The sequence below is a fragment of the Oreochromis aureus genome, linkage group 12 (genome assembly GCF_013358895.1).
Source record: "Oreochromis aureus strain Israel breed Guangdong linkage group 12, ZZ_aureus, whole genome shotgun sequence".
NCBI lineage: Eukaryota > Metazoa > Chordata > Actinopteri > Cichliformes > Cichlidae > Oreochromis > Oreochromis aureus.
Window position 1 is genome coordinate 27,300,942 of NC_052953.1, and position 26,929 is coordinate 27,327,870.

At 44.0% G+C, this 26,929-nt stretch overlaps 1 protein-coding gene across 1 annotated transcript in view; it reads right to left on the minus strand.

The window, feature by feature from the left end:
• Positions 1-596: 596 nt before the first annotated feature.
• hmcn2 (hemicentin 2) overlaps positions 597-26,929 on the minus strand; it is a 44,740-nt gene continuing 18,407 nt past the window's right edge. The window contains exons 23-81 of the mRNA XM_039620284.1: positions 26,011-26,138; positions 25,260-25,511; positions 24,213-24,296; positions 22,272-22,463; positions 22,048-22,178; positions 21,730-21,874; positions 21,481-21,607; positions 21,230-21,387; positions 20,474-20,752; positions 20,256-20,398; positions 19,477-19,627; positions 19,158-19,376; positions 18,958-19,071; positions 18,663-18,850; positions 18,467-18,563; positions 18,226-18,387; positions 17,987-18,100; positions 17,596-17,792; positions 17,214-17,295; positions 16,994-17,125; positions 16,758-16,901; positions 16,519-16,678; positions 16,022-16,146; positions 15,758-15,941; positions 15,561-15,658; positions 15,201-15,479; positions 14,934-15,124; positions 14,601-14,682; positions 13,763-13,899; positions 13,523-13,664; positions 11,707-11,851; positions 11,466-11,593; positions 11,180-11,336; positions 10,950-11,071; positions 10,695-10,859; positions 10,497-10,604; positions 10,273-10,407; positions 9,894-10,028; positions 9,497-9,766; positions 9,236-9,426; positions 8,928-9,141; positions 8,649-8,783; positions 8,359-8,549; positions 7,584-7,665; positions 7,135-7,305; positions 6,401-6,553; positions 6,060-6,197; positions 5,553-5,674; positions 5,176-5,416; positions 5,013-5,072; positions 4,790-4,909; positions 4,531-4,665; positions 4,217-4,336; positions 3,790-3,915; positions 2,900-3,028; positions 2,513-2,806; positions 2,298-2,417; positions 2,085-2,211; positions 597-1,957 (exon numbers count right to left, since the gene is read on the minus strand). Of these exons, the coding sequence (XP_039476218.1) occupies positions 1,579-1,957; positions 2,085-2,211; positions 2,298-2,417; positions 2,513-2,806; positions 2,900-3,028; positions 3,790-3,915; positions 4,217-4,336; positions 4,531-4,665; positions 4,790-4,909; positions 5,013-5,072; positions 5,176-5,416; positions 5,553-5,674; positions 6,060-6,197; positions 6,401-6,553; positions 7,135-7,305; positions 7,584-7,665; positions 8,359-8,549; positions 8,649-8,783; positions 8,928-9,141; positions 9,236-9,426; positions 9,497-9,766; positions 9,894-10,028; positions 10,273-10,407; positions 10,497-10,604; positions 10,695-10,859; positions 10,950-11,071; positions 11,180-11,336; positions 11,466-11,593; positions 11,707-11,851; positions 13,523-13,664; positions 13,763-13,899; positions 14,601-14,682; positions 14,934-15,124; positions 15,201-15,479; positions 15,561-15,658; positions 15,758-15,941; positions 16,022-16,146; positions 16,519-16,678; positions 16,758-16,901; positions 16,994-17,125; positions 17,214-17,295; positions 17,596-17,792; positions 17,987-18,100; positions 18,226-18,387; positions 18,467-18,563; positions 18,663-18,850; positions 18,958-19,071; positions 19,158-19,376; positions 19,477-19,627; positions 20,256-20,398; positions 20,474-20,752; positions 21,230-21,387; positions 21,481-21,607; positions 21,730-21,874; positions 22,048-22,178; positions 22,272-22,463; positions 24,213-24,296; positions 25,260-25,511; positions 26,011-26,138 (9,250 nt within the window). The 3' untranslated portion in view covers positions 597-1,578. The remainder of the gene's footprint in view (positions 1,958-2,084; positions 2,212-2,297; positions 2,418-2,512; positions 2,807-2,899; positions 3,029-3,789; positions 3,916-4,216; positions 4,337-4,530; positions 4,666-4,789; positions 4,910-5,012; positions 5,073-5,175; positions 5,417-5,552; positions 5,675-6,059; positions 6,198-6,400; positions 6,554-7,134; positions 7,306-7,583; positions 7,666-8,358; positions 8,550-8,648; positions 8,784-8,927; positions 9,142-9,235; positions 9,427-9,496; positions 9,767-9,893; positions 10,029-10,272; positions 10,408-10,496; positions 10,605-10,694; positions 10,860-10,949; positions 11,072-11,179; positions 11,337-11,465; positions 11,594-11,706; positions 11,852-13,522; positions 13,665-13,762; positions 13,900-14,600; positions 14,683-14,933; positions 15,125-15,200; positions 15,480-15,560; positions 15,659-15,757; positions 15,942-16,021; positions 16,147-16,518; positions 16,679-16,757; positions 16,902-16,993; positions 17,126-17,213; positions 17,296-17,595; positions 17,793-17,986; positions 18,101-18,225; positions 18,388-18,466; positions 18,564-18,662; positions 18,851-18,957; positions 19,072-19,157; positions 19,377-19,476; positions 19,628-20,255; positions 20,399-20,473; positions 20,753-21,229; positions 21,388-21,480; positions 21,608-21,729; positions 21,875-22,047; positions 22,179-22,271; positions 22,464-24,212; positions 24,297-25,259; positions 25,512-26,010; positions 26,139-26,929) is intronic.

Below are 26,929 nucleotides of genomic sequence, written 5' to 3' on the forward strand. Positions count from 1 at the left end.
GATGGGGGACAAATTAAAAGAACAAAAAAAAGCAGGAAGTTTCTTGGTGTTGGGCCATCACGTGGTGTTAGAACAGCTTTACTGTATTGGCATTGACTCTACTGGAGGGATGGTTGAGATCTGGCCACTGTGAAGCTGATGAGCTAAATCATGACCCATCATGGCCTGTAGATGGGGATATTATCATTCTGGAAAAGATCACTCTCATCAGTACAGAAGTATTGTTTTGCAACAATATAATAATTTTGATTAATTTTGTATTGGTCGGACTCTGTTATCCCTGAGTATATCCTGTTAGATTTGACCCCTTCCTGATTGACATATAAAACTGCTTTTTTAATGTAAAAAATCCAGGTTAAATAAAGGTCTGGACTGAGATCACCAAAAAGTAATAATGATATAACAAGATTAAGCTCAAACACTCAAAGTTCAATGGAAGATCTAGAAAGCTGAATTCTTCTTGCCTCATTAAAGGGAGGATTTTCTCAGTATGCTCCCCACAGTTGAAGTTTGTTTTTGAGTTCTAGGATGATTTTTTCTTCCTCAACAGAAGATAATTAAAACTATGGTGGTACGGCAGTAAGATAGACAAAAACAAAATTGTGGTCCATTTTATTTCTGTGAATATTTGACATTCATTTACAGCAACAGGGACATACTGTACTTAAACTGCACTTTATGGTTTTCAGGTTACGTTCCTTTTCAGATTTGTACAACAGCGGCACATATTTGACTACTGAACACCATCGATAACTTTCAATACAGTGCTCTGTGGCGTGAAAGCAGGAGAGGCATGCTAGTTTGTAGCGCCACGCTGGAGAAAATGTAAGTGCAGTCCAACTGTGCTTCATTATTGTTAATAACTATATTACCTTTGTAAAATCAGCACCAATTACATCACTTGTAATGGTATCGCCAAAATACATTCAGAATAGCACCTTTACAATTTACGTGACAACAAAACGTAAGAAAAGAGTACAAAAATATTAAGATAGATGAAAGACTGTTGTTAGCTAGTTACAATGTGCCGTTACAATGCCAGTAGATCCTTAATAAGTCAAACTCTCTGTGACAGGAAGTTTTATTAACCAGTGATGTGTTCAAATTCCTTAAATAAATTAAAATAATAGGGGTAACATTGTACAGTTTCGTAGCTGTGATAGTAGCTTAGCAGCAGGCTTGTATTTCCAAGTACATGCTGCAAACAAGTTTTTATATGAAAAGGAATTTCTCCCAGTAATAGAAATGCAACACTTTAAACTAACATACAAAATGTTTGATAGCAGAACATAAAAAAAGTTCCTGGTAGTTCCTGATACATTCTGAATTTTCAGATGTGAATTAGATAGATGCGCTCTCTGCATTTTTTAACCCCAAAGTGGGTGCAGGGTAATGAAATGAACTTCAGATGTCTTCCGAACAGGATGTTCTGCTCTGTGATCAAAAGATCCCACAGAAGCCAAGATTTGGAACAGGACGTTTCCTGCTATGATTCAGTCGCAAGTCAAGATACACAATAATTATCCACTTGCTAACATCCTGGGGGGGGCAGAGTCATGTGGAAAGCAGCATGGACGATCAGTAGGGGTAGGGTGAGACGGAAATGTAGATGATAAAGATGCTCTGGTAGGTAATGCGGCCTTGCAGCGATATAGTGGTGGCCTGCACCTTGAGCCTCACTAGTCCCGGTCTGTCCAGAACCTGCAGGGTGTAGATGATCCCTCTGCCGGCCTCGTCTCTGATACCGAACACCTGGCCCAGCCCGCCTGCCTCCGGTTCTTGCTCAAGTATGGTAAAGGATGTGCGCTCCTGCAGGATGCCAGACTCTGAGAAAGCTGACAGTCGTACCACGTTGTGATTGGCTGGAATGCCGGAGGGAAGAGTGAGCAGCTTATACTGCAGGAGCAGAGGAGAGCCTCCTGTGGCACAATCCAGCGAGCAAGGCCTGTAACAGGTCCTTTAAAAGTTGGCCAAAAAAAAAAATATATATTATTAATTCATATAATGAACTTAATTTTGCATTTGTGTGGCATCTATAACTTAATTAATAACCCTGTATAACACTTATTAATGTTGCAAATTACCCGGGTCTTCTTCCACTCTGGTAGGATGCAGGGCAGGGTGTATCCAGACACTGGTAACCTCCTCGGGTGTTAAAACACATCTGGTTGCGTCCACACTGGATGCCTTGTTCTACACACTCATCAATGTCTAAGAGAAAGAGAGGGGATAAGAATATAGCTGTAATAATTTGAGGGGAAGGTGGAAGCTTTAAAACAGTTTAAGGAGACATTTACCTTTACAGCTTCGGCCGTTGGGTAGCAGCTGGTATCCTGGGGGACACACGCACTGGAAACTGCCAATCGTATTTCGGCACTCATGTTGGCACGGTTTCCTGAGCAGACACTCGTCCACATCTGTAAGTGGAAAACAACAGAACATCGTCAGGGCTCATATTGTAAGATTCCTTTGTTATTTTACATCTTTTAAAGTCTTTTTGATTTCAACTTACCAACACACTTGCCGTCTCTGTTGGTGTGCCCGACAGGACAGCTCTGCCTGGTGATGCGAGATACTCCATGGGAACGGGAGAGGATTGGCCTGCCGAGGGATGACACCAGCTGTGGGACGAGTCTCGCCCTGACTCTGGTTCCGTTTGTGAAGGTGTGCCCTCTCTCAAGCCCTGCGCAGGAGCGCCCATCGCCGAGTAGCACGGTCCCAGGGGGGCACAGACACCTGAAGCTGCCCGGAACATTGCGGCACTGATATGCGCAGGGATTCGGCGTTTGCAGACACTCGTCGATGTCTGGAAATGAAAAACAAAAGTTAAGTAGTGATTTGTGCTTCCGTTGGGTGTGATGTTTAGGGGTTTTTTTTGTTAAACAAACGTAATAATCACCCAAACATGGAAGCCCAACTCCCTGGGATTGATAGCCTCTGGGACACACGCATCCATAACCTCCGACTGTGTTGCGACAGATCTGAGTGTAGCGACACATGTGACTTCCATCCTGGCATTCGTCAATATCTGAAAAATGTCCAGATCAAAAAAGGATGATATTCACACAGGCATATCCAGCTATACCTTAATGATAGATTAAGGTTAATGGTTATATTGACAAAACCGATAACTTTAGTTTGCTTTTCCTCACTTTGGCTAAATAAATGTTGATTTTAGCCTGGATTATGTGTCTTGTTCTTCTTGTATTTTTCCTGAAATTATAATTTTCTCTTTATTAAAAAAACAAAAGTCCATCTACACACGTCTGTGTTTAGTGATTGCTCCTACACAGCAAACACTGCCTCTTTTACATGAGTGCACTCAGCTAGATTGGGATGACCTGAGCTAATATGCGTGTTAATGCTGACTGCGATTGCTGACGTAAAGCCAAATAATGAGAAGACATCCTGAGTACATTAAAGCTGCTGTGTAGTAGTGTCTACCATAAACTCTGTTGCATTTTGCTACAGAAGAAGGTTTTGTTTTTGCAGCAGTGGATTTACAGTTCATAAAATCATTTGCTCTCTATTTGGCCTCTTTTGACCAGTGATCAGTGGTTTTTTTGGCTTTCAAAAGAATTACAGGGGGTTTCATTTCCACTTATTAGGAAAACCATTTTAGCAAATTCACGATACAGTGTTGAAGGGTTGGAGGTAGAAGCCAAATCTGAGTTTTTCAAGGCATAAATGAGTTCATGCTGTCAGTAAATAGATTAAGCAGTGATTAATGAACAGGAACTGTTAAATGCAGCAATGTCTAAATAAATAAAGTGGATAAAAGCTGCTTACCCACGCAGGCCCCATTCTCTGCTTTGGTCATTCCAGCTGGGCAGCTGTCGAAACACTGGTATCCTCCTTCTGTGTTACGGCACTGCTGGTGAGCCGGGCATACGTTCCTCGTGCATTCATTGATGTCTGCAAATATCGGAGCTGTTAGTAAATATTCTGCAGGGCCTGCATCACTGCAGATGCTGTACCAATGGAAAATACATCCAAGGGGAATAAACAGGCTTTCCAACAGTATAAGTATAAGAAGCAGCATTACAACAAAGAAATAACTGAACACAAACTTCCTTACTTTTTGTGCTAAGTTTGTATATTAAAAAATGCAGTTGGGCATAGTCTTATCTTTTGAAATCTTCTCTAGCATAACTCAATAAGAATTCAAATAATTTAAGGTAGGCAGGTAGTTTCCGTTCTTTTTATCTCAACTGACCAATGCAGTGACGTCCTGACAGCTGGTATCCAGGGTGGCAAACACAGCGGTAGGAACCCAGAGTATTGAGGCACTGGTGCTGGCACGGGGAGACAGCGGACTCTTGGCACTCATCTACATCTAAAAGACCAATTTGACACATACAGCGCGGCTTTATCGCTGCTTAACATGTAAACTGCTTGGCAAGAAATTAGATTTTTATTATTGTTGCAGGTGCAAATATAATAAAATATTACATAAACAGGAAAATAATGAGACGTTTATGCCTCCATATGAAATGCTGGACATTTTAACAGTGATTAACAGCTGCTTGCCTTCACAGCTGGTTCCTGTGATGCTGGCCTTAAATCCTGGTCCACACTTGGCCTGGCAGCGATACGTTCCCACTGTGTTGACACACTGCTGGTTGTAGTGGCACATGTGTGAGCCTTGGGAACACTCATCGATATCTGCATGAGGGAAAGAGTGAGATCATTTTAGATTTACTTAAGTAGGACATTATCTCTGTGCACTGTGTATTGTAATATTGTATATTGCAATGCTTAATCACCCAGCAGGTTTTCTTTGTCTTACCTTGGCATACATTGGTGTCTGCAGAAATGGTGAAGCCAGACGGGCAGGTACAGGAAAAGCCTCCCATAATGTTGTTACACGAATGAGAGCAGGGAGACTGGAGTGCACACTCATCTTCATCTAATAAGAATGCATTTGATCATAATAATAAAATAGAACAGTCCCATGTTCAAATAAATGGTGTTAAAAAATGATTGAGGTATTAAAAAAAAGTGCAGCATACCAGCACAGTAGGAGGTGGTGTCAAGAGCGAAACCTTTAGGGCATGCGTCTTCATAACCATCTGCAAACACAGAGTCCATGCAGTGTTAGGCTTTCCAACAGATCCTGGATTTCATATAAAGTCGGGTTTAAATTGCTGGAATTTGTTTTGTATTTTTGCAGACCTGGTACGTGTAGGCTGGCAGTAATATGGAAGTCCAAAGTGAGCGTAAACATGTTGTAGGCACTATTCATCCCAGAAACCTTGAGCAGTTGGAGCACAGGACCCTGGCGCTCTTCCTGGCCCTCGTAAATAATTGTGTGATTACAACGCAGCACCATGGGGCTTCCTCCTCTCTGGTGGGTTTGCGATGACCACGAGTACAGCTGCCCTTGGCCCGTCTGCACATATGACTCATCGAACTCCTGCGGGGCAGGAGTGAAATCGGGTCACACAAACTGAAGAGGATCGGAGGTGTGAAACTAAAGTGGCATGTCTTTAAGTCAGGATTTGATCTGAAAGATCTTTAAATACACATTGCGATGAAAGCTGTGAACACACCTGAAGGCTCATGTGAGATGATGATAATGAAGGAGGAACAAATCCGTTAATTACTATGTCAATTAGCAAAACACCCTCTGAATCCAGACCTCGGGCAACATGAGTCAAACGTAGGATTTCCCCTGTTAGAAGAGATTAAAAAACCAAAAACCAAAACACTGTAAATCCACTTAAAACCACAAGGGAGCGTGCTGTAACTGCTTAGAAGCACAAGCCTTCATGTTCAGTGTATGTGACTGCTAGTAAGTGCTGCCATCTACTGGCTGTTTTACAAAAGAGCGCATAATGGACATGAAAAACTCCACATTTGTTGTTGTTCCTGTAAAATCACACCACAGCTTACAGGAAAATACACAAAAATAAAAAGAGTTGAACAAAACTTAAGCCGAGTATTTTCATCTATTAAATATGCAGTGCATTATCTTAAATGAACAAATCAAAAGCTTTAAATATTAACTGGCATATGCACGGAAAACAAAGCAAAAATGTGTAGAAGGCAAAGCTCACCAGTCTCGAACTCCAGCTGAGACTCCTGTCTGAACTGGCCCTGAGTGAAAGCGTAGCCATTTCTGGCTGCTCCATTCTGCAGCACGGTGGTCCAGTAGATGGGTGCAAACACAGACACCAGCACCCGCAGCAAGGGACCTACAACAAGACAGCATTAGCTCTGTGCTTCTGCTGCTCTGCTACACATCAACATGTGATTTGAACAAGATTGGGAATGCATCCCCAAGAATTCAACTCTTTCTAGTAAAATTCAGCGTGACCCCTGTTTAATGAAGCGGTAACTGTATGAGGCTGAGGTCAACAGCAACCAATGGTACACTATGGAACATGTCATCACTCACCCACAGTGGGAGGAATATTGTCAAGGCGTGCCTGCACAGTGCTGCTCCCCTCGTCATCGTTGTCTGTAATGTTGGCCTCCAGGTAGGACACACCAAACTCTCTGTCATTGACCATTCCTATCAGGCTGCCTCTAGTCCTGCGTGGAACCTCACCTGTCAGCACCAAAATACGTTTAAATAAGCTACATTAACTGTAATTCATTAATATCAGGTTGTGCTAAACGCTCCCTGAAAGTGTTTAAAGTTACTGACATGGACTGGAAAGAGAGAGCATACTTCTGTGTTTAGACACCACTCCTCATTTAATTATTACTTATTATTAATCTCTGGCTCTCTTCCATATTGCGTCTCTTGTCCTGTCTTCCTCCCCTCACCCCCAACTGGTCACAACAGATGACTGCCCCTCCTTGAGCCTGGTTGTGCTGGAGGTTTCTACCTGTTAAAAGGGAGTTTTTCCTTCCCACTGTCACCAAGTGCTTGTTTTTCTCTGTATTATTTTTAGTTCTTATGGTACTGAGCTAACTTGAGGCGACTGATGTTGTGATCTGGCGCTGTATATATAAAATTGAATTGAAGGGTTGAATAATGAAATATTTTGCAGTTATTGGCAACAGCCAAGATTGCAAATACTGAGATAATATATTTTAATTTTCAAATTTCCTCAAGCATTACACAGACATATTTTTTTTGGAGGCATCAAAATGAATTGAAATGAATAACAAAGAAACTGGTACCTGGACACAAGCCGACCTGACATTTTCTAGAGTCGATACTGGGGCCGCTGCATGATCGGCCACCATTAGCTGGTTCTGGGTTGTTGCATAGTCTGATTCGCTCTTGGAAGCCTTGGCCACAGGTGCTACTGCATGGTCCCCACTCCTGCCAGCTAGAGTAGCCTCCATTGACTAAGAGAGGAAGAGAAGAAAAGAATTTTCAACAGTGGGTCCTCAGGAAGTTCATTTGCACAAGTTATGTTGTGCAAACTTGTTGTTGTCCAAAGGAAGGGAGCACTTGCAGCACATGAAAGCAACAGACATGAATAAGTGAACACGGGGGGAAACTAACATTTTAAAGTCGTTCTTAAAAGTGGATTGGAGGCAGTTTGGGAAGTACATTATGGTACAAACTTGTTTGAATTTTTTATTTCATAACCCGTTAAATAAATCATATAGACAGAACTCACTCTGAACCTTGAGGGTTATGGTCCTCTCAGCTGTTCCAGCCTCACTTTCAGCCACGCACTGATACTCCCCTTCATCTGCAGCCTGTAGATCAACCAGGTAGAGATTTAGCTGATTATCTAATTATCTAAGGAACAGTTATCCTTTAATAGGACTACAAACCTTCAAGACAAACATATCTCTAAATTGGGTACAGTTTTACAGTTTAGGGAAATTACCATACAAGCAAACAAAATCTGACATTTCAATGGGGCAGTTGACTTTATTCCGTTGAGTTGTTTGTCATAATTAATATTACAGGGACAGAGAGAGGAAATTTCATAATAAGAGCACTCTGCGGGAAGGACAGTCATCTGTCTGTGAGAAAGTCTCAGCTGCAGGCTGTGCAATTACAGCAGCAGTTAGAGACCATAATAAGGTTAGAGGCTACGGAAAGAGGGGCAGAGTCTGGGAACATACAGCATTCTGTTTGTTTCTTCCCTCTGTTCCTAATGCTGTTAGCCTCTCCGGCTGAACTGAATCTGATTTAGATGGAAGCAGGACACTACAGGACAGTCACACGCTGTTCCTCTACCCAAGGGGATTGTAGATGAAGCTCAGATGGGATGAATAAAGCGGCGCTGTTCTACTCAGACTGCGTGATGGAGCCTTCTTGCGCAGACTACATCGGAAAATGTTTCATGCCAGAGTGAGCTAGGCTTGACAAAACTTGTTTAGAAGCAGGATTACTGCTTAAAAGAATAGAAATAGGAGGAGAAAAGAAACTGTTATATTTACAGTGGTGCTGTAAATGACCAGAGATCCGTTGTGGAGGGTTTGCATTCGGAGGAAGCGAGGTAGCGGTTTTCCATTTCTGAGCCAGCGGAGGACAGGGCTGGGGTCTCCGTGGACGGGACAGTCAAGCACAGCAGAGCCACCCTGAATGACTGTCTGAGACATGTGGGCTTCACCCTTCAACACCGGAGGCTCTGGAAACACATAGCATGTGTATTTTCAGATAAAATGTGTCATAATGTAAATATCTATAGAAAGTTCAGTGAGTGGGAATCCTCGAGGATAAATCTCACCTCTGATACGGACGAACGAGAGCGCTCTAATGGAACCCACGCTGTTTGCTGCTATGCACACGTAGGTCCCAGCATCACTCCGAGTCACATTCTCAATGATGATGGAGCTCCTGCCTGCCTCATCTACAGTGGCACCTGCAACAGTTTTGCAGTTTTACACCACAGTTTTATTTTAAATTAGGCTTTTTTTTAACTGAATGCATTACACATGATTACAAATACAGTAACCTGTGTAGCAATTATGAGCTGTTTAACTGAAGAAAAAAAGGAAAACACTACCTGCATAGGGACTGTTGTTGACAGTCCAGGAGATAGTAGGAGAAGGCGTTCCCTGAGCATGGCACGATAAGGCAAGAGTCTGCCCTTTGTTTAACGTTGCATCGCCTGGCAGCTCCTTGAATGCAGGCCTCATATTGATGGTCAGTCGGGTGTCTTGCCTCGCAGAGCCTGCTGCGTTGGTGGCTACGCATGTAAACACACCAGTGTCTCCTGACTGTTGAAGGAAAGAAGCAGCAGCTGAGTGTTGCACTCAGAACTACAGAGAGATGCATAATAAAGTGCAGAGAAAGCATGACATAGAGGCTAACCTCAGCCCTCTCAATGATCAGCTCTCCTGATCGTAGGACGGTGAATTTGCCGGGGAGGTTGGGCACCACGCTGCCATCCTTCTCCCATGACACCTTGGGCTCTGGTGAACCCTGAGCAGCACAGGGCAGCAGAGCCTGAAATCCTTGGATAACTGACAGTTGAGTCTGTGTAGGAGCAATCAAGGGTGGGACTGAAAAGAGACACCACTATTAACACAAACATGTTACGACACAGCGCAGCTTGTAAAGTGCTTCACTCACCTTGAATGAGCAGCCTCATATCATGGCTGGCTCTGCCGGCGGGGTTTTTAGCAGTACACGTGTAAAGACCCGCGTCACTGCGCTGGGTAGAAATAATAGCCAGAGTTCCATTGGAGAAGACGCGCACATGAGCGCCATCAAGCACAGGCCTCCTCTCTTTGTGCCAGGTGACTTCAGGCAGAGGCTGCCCATCAGCTATGCACTCCAGGCTGACTGGCTGGCCTAGCACAGCCATGTACTCGACATGAGGCACGCTCAACACTGGTGGAACTGCAGAAACATAAGATGAGCAGATATTTATTTGCAAATTTCCTAAAATTTGGGGGGGAATTAGGGATAACAACTTGAGACATTACATAATGTTAATCCCGCTGGTGAAAGCAAAACTCTGCATTACCTTGAAGGACTAATTTTGTCCGGCCCACAGCTACACCAGCTTCATTCTTTGCCAGGCACTGATAGGTCCCCGCATCACCAAGCGTCACACGGGAAAACTTCAGAGCTCCGTTCGGGAGCACAGCCAGCCTGTGACCTAGACACACAGTCACATGAAAATTAATGGCCCACATGAGACAGGTCAAATTAAACCGACTGCATGATGACATTGCTGTCCTATCTGTAAAAAGTAAAAACAAATAGATTCCTGTTGGAGTACGGCTTAGTTGCTGTTAAATGTGTTGGATTCTAATATATGAAAACTGTGCAGAATTACAGCAATGTTTATCTATCTGTCTCTTTACAAATAAGGATTTTGCTCATATTTTTTGTACCGTTACCTGTTGCTATGGGAACTCCCTCTCTTTGCCAGGTGATTGATGGTCTGGGGAAGCCCTGAACCTCACAGGGGAGAACAGTCCCGTGATTCAGCACTACTTGTACCTCTTCTGCCATTGGCCTGATCTCTGGCAGCTCTGTGTGTGGAAGACCGAACACTGTGTCATATGGTTTCATACATTTTAACATAAACATGATAAGATAACATTTGTCCTTGGAGGCCTACCATGCACCGAGAGAGAGATGTGTTTGTGAGCCACTCCAGCTGGGTTTCTGGCTGAGCATGTATATTTGCCAGCATGACTGGGCAAAGCAGCAGTTATCTCCAACTCTCCTGCATTAAAGTGAGTACAAAGAACATGTGTTTACAGAGGACCGTGATGTATGAAAATGTAAGGAAACAGCAACTGGTGTGCTGCTTTACCAGTGGGAAGGACGCGGTAGCTTCCTCCTCTGGAGCTCAGTTTGGCTCCACCCTTCGTCCAGGTGACAGTGGGCATTGGCCGTCCTTGTATGTGACAAGGCAACACGACAGGAGACATTTTCACAGCTTTAACTGCCGTGACATCATCTTCAATAGATGGAGGGACTACGGGAGAGAACAGCAAATTTGTGGGCTGAATTATGTGAACCGGCATTCTACAGGCGGCTGATTTTCACAAAACTTTAAAATCAATACCTTGCAGGATGACCTCGATGACTCTGCGCTCCTCTCCAACATCATTGACTGCAGTGCACTCAAAATAACCTTCATCCTCATTGGCTGGGGACAAAAGAACCAGAGACCCTGAGGACAGTAACCTGAACAGATAAGCAGAACTGCATCAGCTTTGAAGTTTTTATAGCTGTACGAGTTGCACTGCATACCAATTGTGTATTTGAAGCGTACAGGCATAGCTTTGTCTATACCTGTATGCACCAGGCTGCTGGCTGATATCCAGGGGAGTGCCATTCCTCTTCCAGGATACTTTAGGAGAAGGTATACCTGCAGCCTCACAGCTAAGCAGGGCTCTCATACCAGTGGTTACTGTCACGTTGAATGGACCCGGACTGATTGAGGGACCCACTAATAAGACACAGAAGACCCTCAGCTCAATAGAAATGCTGTTTTAACAATAACAAATTGTGCTAAAAGCTAAATCTGCTGGCATCCCCAAAATCTTCACGAGCTAAGTACTGCTTATACTGTCTTTACCAAATACACGAAGATCCACTCCTCGGTGATCCGAGCCAGCCTGGTTGGACACAGTGCAGTAGTAGCGACCTGCGTTATTCAGCTGAGCTGCATGTACGCGCAACGAGCCCTCTGATAATATGGTGTATCTGAAATGCACGAAAGATGAATGAATTGGGGATACACCGTGTCTGTGTTTGACAGATACAGTCGAGTGTGACTTATACAATTACAGACGCCTACGAGAAATCTCAGGACGTACTTATTGTTATCTTGACGCACGGGGAAGCCGTCTTTCCTCCACATGACCACAGGTGAGGAGTCGCCTTCGACTTCACAGGGTAAAACTGCATCCTGGCCAATATGTACAGTCACCACTGAGCTGCTCTCCCTTATTACAGGTGGTACTGGAAGTAAAGAGACAGAATCTTGTTGTGTTTAGCATATAAAACTCTTTTTTTTTCTCCCCAGACATGAATGTTGAACGACACACCAAACACTTATTTCCCTTAAAACCACCCTGAACTCACAAACAGTGGTTTCAGTTGACACTTGCTTGAGTAGGTGGCTCTTTTTAAGCCTCTCTTCAAATGATGCCATGTAACTTGTTACTACATATTACTTCTAATTCTTTACTCAGCCTCCTAAATAAACTTCTTGAACTTTGCTCCAGCTACCCACCTACAGTCAACCTTAAAAAAGTGGCAGCATTAAAAGTTGAAATAGGACGGGGGAATTTCTCTTTCATCTCTATTAGTCCTCACACATATAAATATTTAGGAATCTGGATCACGTGCAAGTACAAAGTTACTTCCCACCTTTCTAAATTAATACAACACAGAGATTTGATTGCTTCCTCACAAAGTGATTGCACATGTCACCCAAACTTTGTGCAAACAGTTGCAGTCTGTTGCAGACAGGTTGCCAACAGTCTGACCGAGTCTTTGTTAATGAGCAAAACTCAAGGGGACTCAACTCAACTGACTGCCAGTTGGTTGTATTTTAGTTTTATTCCTATAGAGCAGGAATGCTGCTGAGGTCAAATATGTCATCTTTATTCCAGAGTTATCCCAGTTGATTGCTGTATTATCAGCTATAATAGTAAATATAACAGAAACATTTATGGCAGGTTTCAGTAGCAGTGTTGGTATATTTGACAACCTCATTATCCAGCAGGAAAAGTGAATTGAGAAAACCTTATCTTATTGGATAAAAAAGTTTAACTTTGATAACATGATTAGCAGATGAAAAAGGGGATAAATCACAATATATGTGCAATATTCAACACTCAGCATATCACAATAGTATTGCATTGTGAAGAATTGTGATAATATCATACTGTGGGGTGTCTGGGGTTTCCACCTCAAACAATGAATTAGGCTTCTGTTCTATTGTACTGCAGAGCCTCAGCTACAACTAGCTACTCTTTGCATGTATCTATGACCTTCTTATGTAAGTTCAAAATGAGTTGTGATAATGTATTAAAGTGACAGCTCATTTAGCTCTTTTAAACATTTGTTTGTTTTTTCTAACAGGCATTTCAGAAACTAGTGGCTCCATGGTGTAGTGGTTAACACATTTGTCTTACATGTAGATCCCCGGTTTGAGACCAGGAGGAGATAGAAACCCAGCCTCAGGGGCTCACGAGGTATCGTACTTGCATTTGTCTTATTCCAAGACTGGATCAATAAGAGGGTTACACCACAAAGGTCATCCACTGTTTGGTTATGTTTGGGGGTTTTTTAATCTGTGACAAATCAAAGCATCCAGATTTATTCACTGTGGCAACCCCTGATAAATATGGGAGCAGCTCAGCGCGCCAGTCATTCATAGCTCACTAACACTTTTACTGCAAAACATTTTTAGAAGCAGCTCCATTGTCTGCAGTGTTTGGCATGGCCCCAAAGAATGGCCCACATGCTGGTACTTTGGTCTTTCACTGTCTCCTTGATAACTTGGACTGGTTACTAACTGCAGTAACTGGCAACTTGCTGAGTTAAATATTTGGTTGTCATGTGTTTATGTCTACGGTTCAAAAGTTCAACAGTTTAAAAACAAGATATGACAAGTAGACTTACAGAGAATTTCCACAGTGAAGAAGAGACTGCTGCTTCCAGCTATGTTGGTAACCACACAGCTATACTGGCCGCTATCCTCAGACCTGACTTCCTGTATCTCCAGGTACTGACCCCCTGCCAGCTGCTGGATACGACCACCCAGCTGATACAACAGAAGGAAAGGAAAGATAGAATACGCAAGTCAAAGAGCAGATCAATACTTTTAATAGTTGATGACTTTTCTGAGTTCACATTCTGTACCTGCAGTTTGGTTTCACCCTTGTACCACTCTATGTCTGGAGGAGGGTCGCTGTCAGCCAGGCACTCCAGAGTGAGGTGACCGTTAACCGGCACTGTCAATGTCCTCACATCACCGGAGCCAAGGAGTGTCGGTGGTACTGGAACACAACCACTGACCATTAAGATTTATGTGATCCACAATAACAGCAAAAAAAAGGAAAGTAAAAGAAAAAAAAAAGTGCTGTGAGCCTGAAGTGCTCCTTCAGGAAGAGCTCGGTAAAGTTATGAGGCCGTGTGGAACAGATGAAGTCAGAATGTAGATCGGGGACAGATATAAAAAGCATGTGTTTTCACTTAAAAAAAGACATTACTAAAAAAAAGTGCTATAAAAATGTGTGCCACACAGTTTTGAATCATCTAGAAGAGTATGTCTTAATTATAGGAAAGGGGAAAAGAAACACCATGAATTTGGGAAAACACTGATCTAAGCAGTCTGGCAGGTCTTAACTGCATTGTGTATGATTATATTTATAGAAGCATCATTTTACTCGAATATTAACAAGTGGAATAAATGGTGAGTAGTGCACACTCATAAATTAAAGTCAGGCCATCAATAAAAACCCAAGAAAATGCACCCTGCGCTGCATGCATGTCATATTGCGTGCAAAAGAGCGGGGATGATATACAAGCGGTGCAAGTCTGTTTTTCACTTGTGTAAAAATCCAGACTTTTATTCCTGATCGCACACAGAGCTTTATTCATGCAGTACCAGGTGCAAAGAGAGGAGGAAGTTAAGTGAAAAGGGGGGCATGACATATTTCTCCCATGCTGAATAATCTCCAAGAACAGCTTGTGTCACCTTGGACCCGGACCCAGTGGTTTTTTCCATCCTCTCCGGCTAGGCTGCTGGCCAAGCAGGTGTACAGACCTGCATCCTCGACCTTTAAGGAGACAATATCAATCAGCTTGAGTGGTTCTTGCATGACAATGCTTTATTTAAAATTCACACTCAACTAAAGTGACAACTAAGGTTTAAAAAAATGGGTATGTTTTTCTGTTTGTTTGTTTTTTTAACAGGACTGATTGCTTAGAAAAAGTCTTAGCGACATACATTGTCTTAAATAAAGTTTTACCCCTTAAATTGCCAATCTCAGGAGAACATGTGCTCGCACGGTCAGTCTGTAATTTATACCTGAACTTTGCTAATCCTGATAAAGTTTCCGTCCTGCTGAACGATATCAGATCTCTCCATGGGCCGACCATCCTTGAGCCAGCTGAGGGTAGGAGGTGGGACTCCCACAGCAGAGCACTCCAGCTCAAGTGGACTATTAACTGCTATGGTGAGCTCTTCTGGTGAGTTGGAGCTGGCTATCTTTGGAGGCTCTGCATTAAAAAGCAAAATGTGTTAGCTTATTTTCTTTAATACAGATAAAAATAAATGAAAAGAGGGTGATCGTACCAAGCACGGTGAGGTTGAAGCTCTTGGTACTGCTTCCAGCCTGGTTACTAGCCACGCAGCTGTAAAAGCCCGCATCTGAGGGGGCCACGTCAGGAAGCTGCAGTCTTGTCTCCTGTCCATCCAGCAGCAGGTTGCGGTGAAGGGACAGCGGCTGTCCGTCTTTCATCCACGTTAGCGTCGGAGGGGGGACGCCACGTGCTTCACAGGATAAAGTCACCAAGGATCCCTGGATTACTGAAACTGGCTCCACCGGTTCGACGTGATTCACACCAGGGGGCACTGCAGACCATAAACACAGAGTGTGAAACCCCTCCGACCCAGCATGTTCTGTTTTCATGTTATCTACTGTTGGGATTGTACCTTGGACTTGGACATCATAGCTGAGCTCTGCAAGACCAGCTTGACTGCGTGCCACACACGTGTAAACTCCAGAATCAGACAGCTGCACAGGAGAAATCCTTTTTTTTTTTTTTAATGAAGAAAGAGAACACTTAGAATGACCTCATCCACCAACCTGTAATCTTTTTACAACACAGTCTGTAATCATCTTAACTGACCTCAGCAAAGAGTCACCGGAGAGGAGGCGAGCGCGTGGAGAGAGGAGCAGCGGATGCCCATTCTTCAGCCAGCTGATCTGAGGCGGGGGGTTTCCTGCTGCCTGACACTCCAGCATCAAGGCGCTGTCCTGCGTGACCTGCACCTCTCTGGGGATGGTGGTCTCACCAGAAATAGATGGCGGTACTGCCACAGATGAAATAGACTGTGAAGAAATCGCTCAGAAACTTAACGCAGATAAACAAAGCGAAGGGTGAAAAACCAACCTAGCGCAAAGACGGTGTAGATTTTGCTCTCCTGGCCGGCCGAATTCACAGCCAGGCAGGTGTACGTCCCAGAATCCTCAGGACTCAGGCGCAGCAAAGTCAGTGTGCTGCCATCGGAGGTCACGCTGCCAGAGAACAAGCACGCTTTGTTTTCACATCCATTTTTCTCTATTATTTGTCCACATTTGAACTCCTCATTATCACCCACATCCCACAGTTTTCTCACAGTCGCATGCAGATACATAAACACAGTCGCTTTCTGTCTGATGACCACATAAGCTGGCGAACAGCTGTGAAGCAGCTGCTGTTACAGTTTTTCATGATCTAACCGGGCAAGAGACTATAAACCGTTTGTTCGTCGTGCACATCATTCTCTGTGTTTCTGATTAACGGTGACACTTTCCCAAACCCTTAATGAAGGCTGCTCATCGATTCAAATATTTACCATTGTTATGATTACTTCACACTTCACAGAGCGGGGCCTGAGAATGACTTACGCAATGTGACGGGCATCCGATCCCTCCAGAGTCACTCCATCTTTCAGCCAGCTGAGGCGAGGTGTGGGGATTCCATTTGCTCTGCACTCCAGGATCAGCTCCTCTCCTCTGGGTGCACTCACTTCAGCTGGGAGGTCAGAGTCCAGGATGGTTGGGGAGACTGAGTGGGGCAGAGATTACTGTTAAACACCTCTTGAAATCATTTCTCTCATAACACACGCTTTAAGAAACCTTGTTACCCTGCACGGTGACTGTGTACTCTTTTCGTGTTTCTCCCTCGCTGTTCTTGGCCACACAAGTGTATGTTCCGGCGTGAGACAGGCTGAGAGGCCCCAGCTCCAGCCTGGTGCCTCGAACAGACCACTGCCACTGCAGGCTGCTTTCTGGAAACCACACAGATCCACTTAATCTAGCTGTGACACCCTTTGGCATGTCTGCATTTCTCCACATTTCCATGTCACTCCCTCCCACTTACCAATAGGGGTTCCATCTTTAAGCCAAGAGATGCTGGGAACGGGTACGCCTGTGGCCTCACATAGCAGAGCCACGTGGGAGCCCAGGCTATAATTTAGAGACTCTCGAAGAGGTCCATCCAGGACAGGTGGAACTGTCAATATATATTTATGACAATTTAGTCCATTAAAGACATTTGTCTATAGCAATTTTGTTCCAAAATACTACAGAGTGATTTTTACCATGAACCGTCAGCCTAAAGGTCCTGTCTGCCTGTCCAGCCACATTGGACACTTTGCAAGTGTACGTGCCAATATCTCCCATCTAGTAACCACAAAGGAAAAAATTGTGAGTTGTGTTTTCTTTTACAAGTTATAATCCAAAGGGATTCATGATTATTTTATTTTGGGAACACCGGCTTCAAATGCATTCAGATGGGTGATCTCAGCTCCAGCCTGTTAGAATTAGTCAGAATTATCTCAGGGGTTTTAAATGCACCAGATAAAGGAACAGTGAGTGCAGTGAAAATATGTATACATTACACATCAGCACGCTGTTGAAAACCCCTTAAAATCCTTTTTTATGTTTTGTTTGCAGTCATAAAAAATGTGTGATGAGTCTGACCTGGACTCCTATTATCTCCAGCTGGTACCGATCCATCTTTAGTCCGTTGCCTGCAGCCAACTGTAGCCCATTCTTGTACCACGTGACTTCAGGCTCGGGGAAGCCGTGGGCTTCGCATCGCAAGGTGACTGAGGAGCCAACCTGAGGGGTCACCGAGTCCGACTCAGCATCGTGCCGGGGCTTCAGGGTGGGCACCACTGTTGGTTTGCACATTCAGAGAGGACATGATCTCAGTTTGATTCATTCAGAATTCGAATGAGTCACTCCTGAACTCTTCTCAGTCACAGCTGGCTTGAGATAAACAGATTTTTTTTGCCAGGCAGTGTTTTGGGATTTGATCATCTGTATATGTGGCTGAATTGTGCAGATGGGTCACAGTGTGTTTGCTCACCATAAACACTGAGGAGAATACTCTTCTGGTCTTGCCCTGCTGAGTTGGTGGCTGTGCAAACATATTGCCCTGCATCTTCCAGTCTGGCCCGGGGCAACTGTAGCATCTGGCCACCTATTACATATATATAGGCAATATATCAAATAATGATATGAAATATCAGTGCAAGAATTAGATTCTACCTAATATAATGCTTCTGATTGAAGGATTTGGGTATTGAAGATGGCCCAGGGGCTAACCTGGCAGAATGTGAATGCTGGTGCTGAAATGGAGGACTTGCCCATCTTTGGTCCAGGTAATCTCTGGAGGAGGGTATGCTTGGACGTCACACAGCAAAGACGCCATGTGGCCCTCTGTCACACTAACCTCCTCCTCTTTAGGGCCAGTTATTCTAGGAGGGACTGGAAGAAGAGAAGAGAGTTTCATTTCACAATATCACAGTAAAGACTTTTTGGGGGTTTGTTAGTTTATTTTTTTTACCTTGAACAGTCAGACTGAAGAGCTTCTCAACTGTTCCGACCTTGTTCTCCGCTACACACGAATACCCAGCCATGTCTGAAACCTGGACACTGAGAAGCTGTAAGTTAGGACACAAGCGTTATTCTTCGCTACAGAACGTTACGGTCGGATCTGTCTATTTGCTGGCAACAGTGCACAAAGGTCAGCGATAACTAACTTGAAGCTGAGTCCCATCCTCGCTGATGTGGTGCTGTGAGTCCGTGTGCACCGGCTGCCCTTCTCTCAGCCAGGAGACGACTGGAGCTGGGTGTCCAATCACGTCGCAGTGTAGAACCACGGTGCTGTTAACCACTGCTCCCATCTCCTCCATAAACTCCTTTGATGCTCCAGTAATAACAGGAGGGACTATGGAAGTTAAACACAACTGAAATTATTAAGTTACATCTCTATAATCACAGATTTTATTGCAAACATTTTAATTACAAATAACTTAGGTATATGTACTCACTTACCTAGAATCTCCAGATCAAAGTGCATGCGATCCTCCCCTGCCTCATTAACAGCCAGACATGTATACCTTCCAGCATCCTCCTTCTGCACTCGGGCAATTTGTAGCACTTGTCCCCCTGTCATACATTAAAAATGACTCCTCAGTTACACATAACAACTGCACTAATGGTTTTACATGAGGTTTTACAGAGTTTTCCCTGACCTGGAAGGAGCACCACTCCATCTGCAGAGGTTAACTTTTTCCCATCTCTATACCAGCTGAGCTTGGGAGGGGGAATGGCATTGCTCTCACAGGACAGGCTGATTTGATGCCCTAGCACAACTTCCCGCTTCTCCACCACGTTCTCATCATTAAAGTCGTCTTCGTGTCCCAAACCCCAGGATGCTTCCCTGTTATTCACCCGGTGGAAAATCGGAGGGACTAGAGAGACAGCGGCACATTAGAGCTGGATCGCTTTCTATACAAAGGTTTAAAATGAAGTGTTTTTCTAGCTCTTATATACTGAATTAACCAAACACACCTTGAATAGTTACACGAAAGTCTCTCTTGTCCTCTCCTGCAGAGTTGGTGACCACACAGGTGTACTGACCCTCGTGGGATAGCATGGCATTCTCTATGTGCAGGAAGTGGCCGCTCTCTTTAATGCCAGCGTGGATGTTTCCAGTCAGCAGCTAAAAACACAAAGAAAATACACAGTTAATGTGAAGTATTGCTCGCAGGAACCTGTGGGTTGATGAATAAATAAAACAGACTATCTCTGATACTTTACACTGTTCAAAAGTGCTCTTTAAGCTCGATGGAGCCTCCTTAAGATTTGTTGCTTCTTTGAACTACTGTGTCAAGAAAATATTTAGCAGATCTTTAAATGTGGCTTAAAAACACCCAAGACATACAGAGCTTCCACCCACACTCAGAAAGAAAATCATATTTTACATCATCTTTAATCCAATTCCTGCTTCTCATATTGTAGGCCCTGCAGAATATTCATACACGCACACTCGCATACTGAACAGAATAAAGGACACAGCACATCAAAACACAGTAGGTCAAGAAAGAAACAAAAAAAGAAATCGCACAGTGTTTTATGTCTTGAGGTTTAATCACTGGATTCTTCCTCTATGTCTATAATTAACTGGCTTACTCATCACACTAAATAAGGCGAGTGGAGGTGGGTTGTGCAAGAGGGTTGCTGTAATTCATACCAGTTGCCAATAGAGGCTGGCAGAGGTTAGAACTTGTTCCACTGAAAACACATTTTGATTTTAGGAAGCACAGCTTTTAACGGTGACACACACGGACCTGTCCGTCTTTGAACCACTGGACTTTGGGCTCGGGGAAACCTTTGGCGAGGCAGGACAGAGTTAAGCTCCCGTTGATCCGCACTTTCTGTTCCTGACCGCCAAATGTTAGGGAGGTAGAGTCTCCTTCTATCTGCGGTGGGACTGAAGAGATGAAAACGTTAAAAATCAAATCCCTCCTTGACTTTTCACCGTGTTAGAGATGCACACGTCTCTTACCCAGAACACTGAGTGAATAGTGCTTGATGGCAGTGCCAGCTGGATTTGTAGCCCTGCAGGTGTAGAGGCCGCTGCTGTCTCCCTGTGCCGAACCCAGCCGCAGGGCCTGCCCACCGCGGGTGTATGTCAGCTGGGGAGTGGACACGATGGGGTGATTGTCCTTGAGCCAGGTGATGCTGGGTGTGGGCGAGCCCTCGACGTCGCAGGGGAGGACTGCAGGGAAACCCAGCACCACTGACACCTCTGATGTCTCAGTAGTCCCCTTAATAGTGGGAGGGGCTGGAGTAAAAACAGAGAACACATTCATGTTTAACAGCCAAATCATTTTTTACTGGTACACAGTACAGAATAAACAGAGCAACAGGCGAATGCTGTGTTTTTGTGTAGGAAACCTTCTAAAAGAGAAATGCAGCGTGTGGTACTCTGGGCTATTACAGCACCTGACAGAGAAATGTCCACATAAAGAGATTCAATATGTGCACATCGACCACATGGCTAAATACAATGTTAACTTATGTTACTATAGAGGCTGGGCATTCACATGAGTTATATATGATGCCTCGCAATTCTCTTTCTCAGAGTGTTGCCATAACAGCAGCAATTTAGGGAAAAATGCCAGACTAATATCCTGAATCTATACAACTGTTTTGCTTTTTGTTTTGTTTTTTCTTAGGTGTTAAATCAATAAGTGATGTTGAATTCAGGTGAGTGTAGTTGGAGGTTTACATTTTGTTAAAAAAAAATGTTCAAAACAACCTTGGACGTTGAGTCTGAATTGGCGCATCTGAGTTCCTGCGTCGTTACTGGCCAGACACTGGTAAAGGCCCTGGTCTCTCGGTCTTACTGACTTCACCTTCAGCACCTGGCCATCTTCCAGAAACTCCACATGAGGGTCTCCGTCGCGGGACAGAACCCTGGAGAAAGAACGGAAAGGATGATCGAATCAATTCAGTGCATCCTGCATCCTGTGTACGCTGCTGAATGTCACGTCGATAAGAGCTTCTTACTCTCCGTCGCGGCTCCATTCCACTCTTGGCGCTGGTTTTCCACTAACCCGACACTGAAACTCCACCTCCTGGCCCAGTACCACAGTTAACTCCTGCATTCGAGACGTTCCTGAGATCACAGGTGGAGCTGGCAAAAAACACCACATACTCAGTGACTAGTTTGCATTAGGAATGAATGCTGAATGTGTATCTTATCACAGATCCCCAAACTGATCTCTCTTGCCTATACCTTCCTCTTAAATAGCTCACCTTGCACCACTATGATATATTGTCTTTGGGTCTCTCCTGCTGAGTTTTGAGCTGTGCAGGCAAACTGTCCTGCATGTTCAGGCTGAACTCTGTAGATTCTGAGCAGCCTATTTCCGTTCTGAAGATACACCCCAGGGCTGTCCACCTGCACATACACAAATCAGCTTGAGTGCATCCACACTGTTTAAATGTTATTGAAATAATTGCCACTTGGTGGCATTGTACTGCTAGAGATGGACAAGATAGCATTTACAGTAAAAATATGTAACCTGGCTTTTAGATTTTTCTGTAAATGGGAATCCAGGATGACACACTCACAGCTTTGCCATCTTTAGTCCAGGTGATTGTTGGAGAGGGGATCCCAAAGGCGTCACATCCCAGCGTGAGAGGCTGCTTCAAGGTGACAGTGAGGTTCAGCGGTTGGCCATTATCTTGAATTTCAGGGGGAACTAAGACAGCACAGAAAGAAAGGTTTATGGACCATCAATATGTGCAAAATATAGTTTTAACAGCAGGAAAATAGTCATAACATAAGTTCTCACCATTCACTTTTAGCCTGGTCTTTCTCTCCACAGAGCCTGCCTCATTAACTGCCACACACTTGAAGTCCCCACTGTGGCTGGCAGACGCTGCGCTAATTACAAGAGCTCCATCCCTCGCCACGGAAAAGTCGGGCTGTTCGGGGTGTATCTCCAGGCCATTCTTGAACCAGCGTACTTTGGGATTAGGCGAACCTGCAGGTGCAGCGACAAGAAAAGCGAGTGAGGATAAAATGAGCTTTATTGATCATATCGGACAGAAAGAAAAGTTACTTCCATCTCTTCTTTTGTGCAGGATAACCTAACGGGCAAGCAGCCCAGACTACAAAAAAAAGCCAGCTCTCTACATTTATCTGTTGGACAGCAGGACAGCAGGGAGTGGATGCCAAAATGGTTAGAGTCCTTGTCGCCTGCAGGCTTAAGATTTCAAGGTCAAAGTCACATAAAAAAAGTAAAACACTGCATAGAGGAGTAACGGAGGATGTAATATTTAAAATGCAGACATAAAGATTTATTGCTAAACACTGGGATGAGTGTGAGTAGAGAGAGTAAGAGCAGTAAGAAAGGGAGTGGTTGAACAAGTGGTTCAAAGACACTGGCGTGTTTCCTCAGGAGCCTTAAAAACACATGTGTTTGGTGGATTATTGGGTGGAAATAGAGCTAGAAATGCCCGACAGAAGAAAACTGGATCAGGGACAAGGTGGAGAATTTTAAAAAGCTTTGTACCCCCAAAAATCCCCACAACAGATTCCCTAACAGACTAACAGAGCAGCACAGAGCCACACTCCCTCGATTTACAGAGGTGTCACATACACAAACACCACTTGAAAAATCAACCGCAGCACCCTTCCTTCTCGATCCCCCAAAAAGCCGGAGGAGACGCAGCACAACCAAAGGTGATGTTACTGTCTGTTTCCTCTCAGAACACGTGTTTACAGTTAAGGAGCTCTGAAGCAAATTCATTATCTCATTGCTGCGGGAAATGCATACAGATGTTGTGTTTTAGATGTTAACAGATCTCATTAGCAGGCTCTGAATTTATTTGCCGGGGCTGACGAAGTCGGAGATTATCTCTTCCATGTGTTTCTCCAATAATTACCTCTATCAAATGCAATGTGCTCGTTGGTGAATTAATAATTTCCTTCTGGCAGAGACTGTGCTTTTTTCCCCTCGTGCAGATAGATCTCAAAGAAAAAAAAGGACCAAAGAAAGTGGGCATCCTCGTTTGGTGCTGCAGGCTGACTGCCTCTCCGGCCCGTCAAGAGCATCAAGCATTTCTGTATTTCTGTGCTTGGTACTGTCAACCCGTCCGTATGACTCGGAAGAAAGGCGAGGCCAGCGAGGCTTCGTCTTTCTCTTCCTGTGCTTCATGGCGCACCTCAGACATCTCTGTCCTTTATTTGCCAGAAGCAGCCTGTAATTAGGATTCCGCTCCCAGCAGGCCCGACACACAGGAAAGCAGATGTGGCTCACAGAGGCAGGAGGCAGACTGATGTTCCAGCTGTTGCTCCACATTAGACGCAGTCCTCACCTCCTCTCATTGAGCTGGTTACCATGGCACAGCTCCACACAAACAATACCTGTTTGCGCGGGCTGCCACTGAGTAGTCGTCAGTGCAGATGGAGACGCGACACCGACGCTTGCCGCGTTTTGATAAAGCAGCAGGTCCTCCACATCCCTACAGAATGCCTCTCGTTCGCAAATGGACGTTGGGAAACAGAGACAACGGCATGCCTCTGGGTGCTGCAGAGAAAAGAAGCTTCTCCTTTTAAGATGGCAACTAGGAGTCTGTGGTGACAGTGAAACATTCTTTTGATTGTGCACAAAAACACATCACTGTCCTACATATAACATTGATTTCTCTCTTTTTTTTCTCCTTTCTGTGTTACAGAAACAAACCTGAAAGATGACAGAGTTCAGACTCATCTGTGAATCATTCCATACCTTTAGCGGGGCAAGGGATGATGACCTTGCTGTTTGCGACTTTCTCCATGATAACATCTCCAGGTTCGGCAAAGGATGGGGCTTCTGTGGGTACAGAATATAATGTTAAGTGCTAGTTCAAAGTGCAAGGGCAGCTAATAAATAAGAGGTGAAATGACAATTAGTTTTTAGGTTTCTGAGTAAGAAGAAGCCTCAATAGGATCTAAATAGGATTTGAAAAACCGAACAGATTCTCCCCAATGACCAGAGCGTGCATCATGCTTTGACAGCATGAGCCAGGCTGACCTCTTTTTCTTATCTCTTTAATCAGACAGTCACATTGAGATCGAGATCATTTTTTAAGACAGACCCCAAAAAATGCAACACAAAGTGACAGGACCACACAAACGGCACATGCAAGTCAAACTGAAACCAACAAGTCAAGCGTGAAATAGAGAGAATCAAAGCAATTACAGGGGTTACTGCAGAAAGAAACAACAGCTGTTAAAGCCTGAACATCTGTAAGAAGAATGGAAAAATCCAGTTTTTTGCTTTTAAAAGATGAGTTTTGGTTTAGGAGAAGTTAGAATGTCCCTGTGCGCTTGATCTCCTTGATGTTGAAAATGAGTAAATGATTAAGTAGGGAAGCTGGGAAAGCATCAAAGGCAGACTGCAGATGAGTAAGAGCGTGTGTCAGAGAGGAACAAGGGCATGGAAATATAAAAGGGGACTGATCGGGAAGAATAATATTATTTATATATCACGTAAATAACAACAAGAAGGCTTGATTCAGTACAAATGGACACGAGTCTGAGTTCTTAACCCAAAGTCATCTCCCTTTGTGAATGTTTGTCAGACGGTCAAATAGCTCACTGTTTGGCAGTTTGTATGGTCCATGTGCACCTAAAGTGAATGTGCCTCTAAACAAATGCACCATTAGTGAACCTTCATATGACCAGTGATAGTGAATAGTTATTCAGATTTATCATAGAAAACAACCATGAGTCACGATTTAACAGTTCTTCAAGTGAACAAGCAGGTCTGAGGAATTGAACTCGTGACATTCACCAAGAATTTCCAGCTTGATCTCCAAGGTCTCCTGTCCTGCACTGTTCGAGGCCACACACCGGTAGGCGCCCTGGTCGGCGAGGCTGACCTGCTGGATCCTCAGGGGTGTAACATTCTTGACCCCAACAGGTGATCCATTGCGAAACCAGCTGATCTCAGGGCTCGGCTCTCCTTGCACTACACATGGTAGAGTCACTGTTTGGCCGAGCAGGGCTTTCAGGAGGGAGGGTGCTGGCTGAATCCTGGGTTTAGCTGAGGACAAAACAAATATCCTAAATATTAGGTCCACATAGTTTTGAACATTGACACAAACTTTATCATATTCAAGTTACAGGCTGTCCAGATGCTGTAGCTTTGAATAATCTCCAGTCCCTTTTTCCTGCTTAATTTATGAAGAAATAACAAAGGGATGGCCCACAACTACCCATGAACAACTGATTTTGCATCAACTGTCAAACCTGAAATGAAAAAAACATAGAAAAATGAATGAAATTCCCCAGCTGTTAATGCAATATTCAAGCTCTTAAAAAACCCACAGCAGCTTTCAGCCCATCATAAAACCGTAACTTGAATATGTTATGGCAAATGGCTTAAAAGTAGCAAAAATCTGTGTGCAAAAATATTTGGAAGTGTATTTATACACACGTCTCACATATAAGTGATATATTCACACAGAAACTTAAAAGATTTTGGCTGAACAAACAAAAAGTTTCCACAAACTCCAACTTTTACTGAAACCCTGTGGAGTTACCTTGAATGTGTAAATTGTAGCTTAGGGACGTGTTGCCTGCTGGGTTTTCTGCAGTGCAGGTGTACAGTTTACTATCAATCAGGCGCACATCAGTGATCCTCAGAGAGCCTGAAGGCAAAACAGTGAACCTGGGGAGTGGTTAGGGGTCAAGGGCAAAGACATGGAGAAAACACAGAACTTTATGAGTCACTGAAAATCTACAGCCGCTGTGTTCTGATAAAATAGGTGTGCCTGTTTTCTCTTTCTCTCCTATATCCCCTACATTTCGAAGCATGCATATACAAATAAAAATATAAATAAATAACTGCTGGGACAGGGATAACAAACAACATGGGCTCAGGGAAACTTCCAGAAATCGCTATCTATGAATACAGTTCACAGTGGCATCCACAAATGCAGGTCGAAGCTCTTTCATGCAAAGAAGAAGCCGTATGTGAGCATGATCCAGAAACACCGCCACCTCCTGCGGGCCAGAACTCCTTTAAAACTGACTGAGGAAAAGTGGAAAACTGTTCAGTGTTCAGATGAATCAAGACTTTAAATTCTTTTTTGGAGAAAATGGACACTAAAATCTCTGCAGTGAAAAAGAGGGGGGGCGTCTGGCTTGTTATCAGCACTCAGTTCAGAATCCTGCAGGGGGGTGCAATAGTAAAAGTGGCAGCTTGCACATCTGGAAAGCTAGAATCAATGCTGAAAGATTTCAGAGAAACTTTGTACCAGATGATGTCTTTTTCAGGGATGGTCTTGCACATTTCAGCAAAACAATACTAAACTGCACACTGCATCTATTACAATGACTTCATAGCAGAAGAGTCTGGGTGTTGAACTGCAATCCAAAACATTTACCAACTGGAAACATCTGGCATTATGAAGTGAGAAACATGACAAAGAAGATCTAGGACTGCTGAGCAGCTAGAAT